The following is a 6680-nucleotide window of genomic DNA, read 5'->3' on the forward strand; positions in this document are numbered from 1 at the left end:
TTATGTCTTGTAATTCTTGCTTTGATTAAACTTTGATTAATTGAAAATACTCACTATAATAGTATCTCAATATGCAATTATGCACAATTGTAGTTTTAACTGTATGATTTCACATCAAGTACTGCAAAATATACGAAACTAGTGTTTTAATCCTTACATTGGCATTTTAATCCTTGCAAATGCGTATAATAAATACTTTTTATGTTATAAATTAATTAGTTTTTTTGTGTGTGAAAAATAACATAATTTTATGTAATTTGATAAAAGTAATTTATGCAAAAATAATTTAAATTTAAAAATGAGTTAACTCATATATACTGTTGTTGCACAAAATATTACTGATTTGGTAACAGTTATTGTTATTTCTTTATACATGTCTAATTTGGTTTGTATACGTGTTTTATGTTTTCAATTTGGTATATGATTAACATTTTTTTAATTTGATTACTCTACACAAATATTATATAAGAACTAAATTAAAAATACAAATGTAGAAATACTTAAAGTAATAATAACAAAATACTAAAGTGATAAGTTTTGCAAACCGATGTATTAAATCTTCATACGTAGGAACCAAATGAGAAATCGTTACAAAATTTTAATTAAATCATAGTTTACCCACTTAAAAAATATTAGTTCTTGTTATAACTAAAAAAATAATATATAGAGATAATAACATATCAGTAATAGTTTTTTAAAATGTAAAATATCAGAATAGAAAATCGGTTTCACCTAATGTGGCAGTGGGTAGTAAAATAATAAAAGTATAATAAAACTATTCCATAAAGAGTCCAACGGTGTCGCTTTGGCCGAGTGGTTAAGGCGTGTGCCTGCTAAGTACATGGGGTTTCCCCGCGAGAGTTCGAATCTCTCAGGCGACGCTATTGTAGTTTTATTTTTATTTTCTTTTTTAATTTTTGTTCGAAATTTATTACTATTATATAGAATTGGTGGTTACATTCCACTCCTGAATCCCAGAGTAGAGCTCAACCTGTTGCAATTGCAACCCATTTTTCTGCCTCTTTCTCTGTCACTTTTGTTTCCTGCACAACTCAAAACACAACACTCCTACACAAGTGTTTTGTTACATCACGCGCCGCCACACCAGCATGCCAACCTTCACCATTTCCAGCAACAGCGCCGCCAAATGGTCACTCCCTCAATTCAACTCTCCCCACAATTCCCGCTCATCACCTATCATTCTCCGCCAATCCCTCCTCCACGTGGGCGCCTTCAGGATCCACTGCGTGCCCCCCGAACCCCTCCTCCCGTTGCCAAAGATCACACACGATCAACCCTCTTTTGGCGGCGGCGGCGGAGGTGTTGGTGACGCAGGTGGCGATGGTGGTGGCGGTGACGGAGACAGAGACGGAGGAGGAGATGAAGAGTTTGGACCCCTTTTGAATTTTGAAGCGGTAATGAGAGAATCGGAAGCACGTGGCGTGAAGCTGCCTCCGGATATGGTGGAGGCCGCCAGGGTCACGGGCATCCGCGAAATGTTTCTTCTTCGTTACTTGGAGTTGCAGGTGGGTTCTCTCTAAAGTTTAAATTTTTGGGTTCAAAAAAGTGTTTTTTCTTCCCTGATTGCTCTCAATTTGCCTTATTATTATTATTATTGCAGAGTTCGTCTTGGCCTCTGTCTTTCCTGATGCAGCATTGTTCCATGCTGAGAAATCGAATGCTCGCGGACCCTTCTTTTCTTTTCAAAGTTGGCACCGAGGTTTGTTTCTCAAAAATTTAAATGTATAACTTTTTCTTTAATTGAGTAGAAAGAAGAATGATAAAAACATTTAGAAGATAGAGACAGGAAATAATAGACTTAATGGTGATAAATAAAAAGAGATAGAACGGAAGTAAGTTGTAAGAGAAGATGCATGTGTAAATATAATAAGGTTATGTTTGAGTATAAGTTAGGAAAATTCTTTTGTCAACTTCAATGCACCATAAGAAGGAAGAAAATGTTTCTTTTAGAATGAAAGAACTTTTAATGTCTTTTCGGGATTATATGTGGTGACCTGATTATCCTTGTTTTGGCGTGTGCAGATTGTTATAGATTCTTGTTGTGCAACGTTTGCAGAGGTTCAAAAAAGGGGCAAGGATTTCTGGGCTGAATTTGAGTTGTATGCTGCTGATCTTCTGGTTGGAGTGGTTGTTGACATTGCATTGGTGGGTATGTTAGCACCCTATGCTCGAATCGGCAAGCCTTCACTGTCAAAAGGTTTACTTGGACAAATTCAACAGGCTTGTTCGGCTCTTCCTAGCAGGTTAGTGTTTGGAAAAAGGATGGAATTTTGGGAATTCATTATTGCTGTTTCAATGTGAGATGTTCATGATTTGTTATAATGCCTGATGGAAATTTTTAGTTGACTTCAAATTGCTTATATTGTTATAAGCTTCTCCAATGTTTTCAGAGATCTAGGAATGTGAAATTATGGATGTGATACTAAATTACAATTTCAATGCAGTGTTTTTGAAGCTGAAAGACCGGGATGTAAATTCTCTGTGATGCAGCGCATTGCTACATACTTCTACAAGGTGCTCTGAAAGTTTAAATGTTAAGTAACTATTTGATTTATGGCAGAATATAGCTTATATACAAAACCCAGAAAATAATAGAATCAAACTCTCACTGCATTGAACAATTTAGTATTAGATATGGTGCTATACTGTTTTATATATATATATATATATATATATATATATATATATATATATATATATATATATTTACTTGGTTTCTGGTATTAGTTTATTCTTTGGAATACCTGACGTTCTGTTTTCAGGGTGCATTGTATGGATCGGTTGGCTTTGGATGTGGTATTATTGGTCAAGGAATTGCAAACATGATCATGAATGCCAAAAGGTATGTCTACCCAAGATGAGTTCTGTCGTATTACTTTATTATAAAAATTCTTATTAACATTACCTCTTTTGGCTAAGTTATTTATAATACATGCTTGACTTTGTTGTTTCTTTAAATAAAGAGAGCAAATGCATATGCACAAATGCATTTTGTTTCACGAGGGTGTCAGTGTCATTTTTGCTTTGATAAATTATGTAACTTTTTTTTATATTTTAAACAGGAGCATTAAGAAATCTGAAGATGACATACCCGTGCCTCCTCTTCTGCAAAGTGCTGCTCTTTGGGGTATGTCTTCTCCTGAATATTTAAATTTTCTATATTTAGTCTGTTACATTTTTTTGGTTCAGTTTCTTGGGTTGGCTCTGCTTATTAAGCGTCTGACTCCATTATTCTCAAAAAAGCATTTCATTTCTTGTTTCCTTGCTGCCAAGATGAACATAGACATTTGAGCTTGCTTGTTGCATCATTTTCAACAAAGTGGCATTTTCATATTTTTCAACAGTGATTGAAAAGATGATGATGATGATGATTTGTAATTTGGTTTATTTGTTTTGGTTCTCTTTATCAGGATTCTTCCTTACCGTGTCATCCAACACCCGTTACCAGATCATCAATGGACTAGAAAGCCTTGTTGAAGCATCTGTGGTGGCAAAGAGGGTCCCTCTTGTTGCAATGGCATTCACTGTGGGTGTAAGATTTGGCAACAACATCTATGGGGGCATGCAGTTCGTAGACTGGGCAAAAAGGAGTGGTGTACAATGACTCTCTACACTCTGCAATTTCACCTTTTTCAAAGTTTTGTCCCAAGTTGACTACAACTGAAAAAAGACTATCAAACCAAGAAGTGAAACTCCCATCATTTTTTCTTCTGCTGGGACATCTTCTTGTCATTAAAATAGGACCATACCCTCTCTTCCTGTTTTTTCTTCTTTACACTTTTTTTCACTTTCATTCTCATCCTATGTTATGTAACTTAGTCGTGTCAGATATGTTAAGGGCAATTCAACTTCTTATAACTAGCAAACTCTTTCCTTTGGGAAAATATAATCAATGTTGGATTGCTTGGGAATTTCATAATTTTACAGAAATTAAAATGTATTGAATTTAAATTATTTTCCAGACAAATTGTTTTATTTTTTAAATGTTTTCTTTGTATATTACAATTTAAAATTACTAAATTTTAATTTTGTTGTTTAGATAGAGTATTTTAATTGCAACAAAATATTAAATTTATTTTAAAGTTAAATGATATTTAACAATTTAAAAATATCAGTAGATGATGATTGTTAATCTATGGCAACTGCAAGCATCTATTGTCTTATTTTTATATTTATTTTAATTCAAATTTATTAAGAATATTTTATAATTTTATTACTTGGATTATTTTTTTTGTAAATTTTTTAAGATACGTAAGAGATTCTCTTGTAAAAAGTTCTAATCAAAATTTTCTAAGAAATATTAGAAAAATAGTGATTATATTTTGTGTCAAAAATTATTTTGATAATATGTTTTGAAAAATAAATTACTAATGTTAGCTTAAAAAATTATTTGCCAACATCATTTAAATAAACTGAAAAGAAAATACCAGAATAATAAACATATAGTGAGAGTGAAGGGAACATGAAAACAATTGTTTTTTAAATTTAAATTATGTAGTTTCAAAGAATTAAAATAATCTTAAAAAATACAAAAAAATATCTGTAAAAATACTTTATTTTATATTTTCTATTAAAATGAATCATTTTCTAAAAGTTCATCCAAACTTTTTGACAATATTATTATAACTTCATCTTCCAATAAACACTTTTTAAAATTAATTAGGACGGTGATAATTTTATACCACTTCAACATTAGAATAAAATTAATGAGTTTATCAACTAATTGTGATACTTACAAGGAAGGAAGCTTCTATTTTATTGTGGAGGTAAAGAAATTAGTAATATTAAGATAATTTTACTTGTAGCTAGTCTCTTACTGATCATAAATAATTAAGAACATCAGCTTAAGTAAAATATATTTTTTAAATTAAAATATTTAACTTATTTTGTTAAATTATATCATACTAATTATCTAAGTTTATTAATTCAATCATTTAAATTTTGAAGTAAAATATTCAACTGTATAATTTTTTTTCTATTAATTTTAGCCACAAAATACAATCAGCAATTATTCTCTGACCTACGGGTGATAGTTGATACATTAATGCAATTAATTTTTGTCTGCTAGCAAATAATTACACCGGCAAAAAGATGATGAACTATTATTGTTTAAACATAAAATAGAAAAAGGTCAACAAATACATGAAAATTTTAATTGAATTTTTTTATTAAATTAAGGTTTAAATGAAAAATTTATTATTTGAAAGTAGAAAGGTTATATATAACCTTTGCTCCTGCTTATATATACAATAAGCTATCATTTTTGTTTTTTTTTCTTAATCTGACATTTGTATTTATTACTTTCTTAGTTTGATATTTTTGTGTGTAATTTGATACATTTTTTATGTACTTAAACTATCTTATACATGTAAAATCTAAATTAAAAATGAGTTCACCAATAAAATTAAATTAAAGTGTTTCATTGAAGAATCGTGGAGATAATTGTCCCACTTTTCAAGTTTTCTTACAAATGTATCCTTACCCTTTGTTCTCAAAACCTTTTCATATTAATATGTTAATTATAAATTATGAGGGTTACTATCAGTTAAATAACTAATTATTTAAAATGAAAAAGAAACTCAATAATAATGTTTGAAGTTTCTATTTTTATCATTTTATAAACAATTAAACAAGTACATATAAATAATATAGATTAAGTCAAGAGATATATTAGTTTTGGTATTTAAATTTTATATTGGTGAATGATGACCTCTGTCTCTAAATTAAAAATTTATCAATAACAGCATAACTTAATAGTTTTTTATACTAATTAAATCATATCTGTCTCTTTTAATGTTACTTGAATCCAAATTATTTGGTGATAATATAAATTCAGAAACACTTCCCAGCACAGAATCAAACTCGTAATATGCCTTTGTATGTTAGCAGAAGAAAATTAAATTAACAATAAGAGACACACTCTGAGGGGGCCACTCCAGCTGTAAACACAATATTGTGAAGTTTGACAGCTGGGAACTTAATTGGGAACTTAATCCAATTTGAATAGTACAATTTGTCAGAGGAAATAAACATTTATATTTTTTTAGTTCAAATATTTTTCACAAATAGATACTTTTAATTGGATCAATAATACTCACTAGGTGTAATAAACTTTTCTCATTATTTTTTTTCTACACCTAATCTTTAACTATAAACTATATTTATAAAATATATATATATATATATATATATATATATATATTTGCGCACATGTGTGCATACTTTGTAATTTAATTTTTAAAATCAATTTCACCTAGTTAAATTGTTTGACATTAAATAATTTAGATTTAAAATATTATAAATTATAGGTCCATGTTTTTTTTTAAATTAATAAATAGTTAATCTCAATCTTTTCCTCTTTTCCTCACCTTAATTAGTAAAAAAATTTCATCCTTTTTTTCTCTCATAATTTCCACTCAAACCTACAAAAATAAACTAAACAATAATTACCATCTCCTTTTTTTTTTCCAATAATAATGTAGTAGATACAAACACATTGTTAATTGAAGACGTCTATTTTAAAACTTTTTAATGCATAGGTAAGGTAATTAAATAATATCTTATTTTTTAAATAAAATTTAAGTTATTTTATAAAATTAAAAACAAACTCTCAAAATGTTATAATGAATTATATTTTTGGTGCACGTATGAAATGGTTT

General features: G+C 29.3%; 1 protein-coding gene and 1 non-coding gene across 2 annotated transcripts; both read left to right on the forward strand.

The window, feature by feature from the left end:
* The first annotated feature begins 799 nt into the window (after positions 1-799).
* TRNAS-GCU (transfer RNA serine (anticodon GCU)) lies at positions 800-881 on the forward strand. The gene has a single exon. It is a non-coding gene; the product is annotated as a tRNA-Ser (tRNA).
* A 64-nt stretch (positions 882-945) lies between these two features.
* LOC108333206 (protein RETICULATA-RELATED 1, chloroplastic) lies at positions 946-3931 on the forward strand. The gene is made up of 7 exons (XM_017568581.2): positions 946-1526; positions 1622-1720; positions 2044-2264; positions 2466-2535; positions 2784-2863; positions 3084-3148; positions 3432-3931. Exons 1-7 carry the CDS (start codon positions 1110-1112, stop codon positions 3623-3625), a joined length of 1146 nt encoding a protein of 381 aa, XP_017424070.1. The 5' UTR covers positions 946-1109; the 3' UTR covers positions 3626-3931.
* Positions 3932-6680: the final 2749 nt, after the last annotated feature.

Source organism: Vigna angularis, chromosome 11 (assembly GCF_016808095.1).
Source record: "Vigna angularis cultivar LongXiaoDou No.4 chromosome 11, ASM1680809v1, whole genome shotgun sequence".
In the NCBI taxonomy this organism is placed as follows: Eukaryota; Viridiplantae; Streptophyta; class Magnoliopsida; order Fabales; family Fabaceae; genus Vigna; species Vigna angularis.

Coding starts and splice junctions, on each gene's coding strand:
- LOC108333206 (XM_017568581.2), top strand. CDS start 1,110: ATGCCAACCTTCACCATTTCCAGCAACAGCGCCGCCAAATGGTCACTC. Junction 2,265..2,465: donor TGTTCGGCTCTTCCTAGCAG/GTTAGTGTTTGG, acceptor ATTTCAATGCAG/TGTTTTTGAAGCTGAAAGAC. Junction 2,864..3,083: donor ATGATCATGAATGCCAAAAG/GTATGTCTACCC, acceptor TATTTTAAACAG/GAGCATTAAGAAATCTGAAG.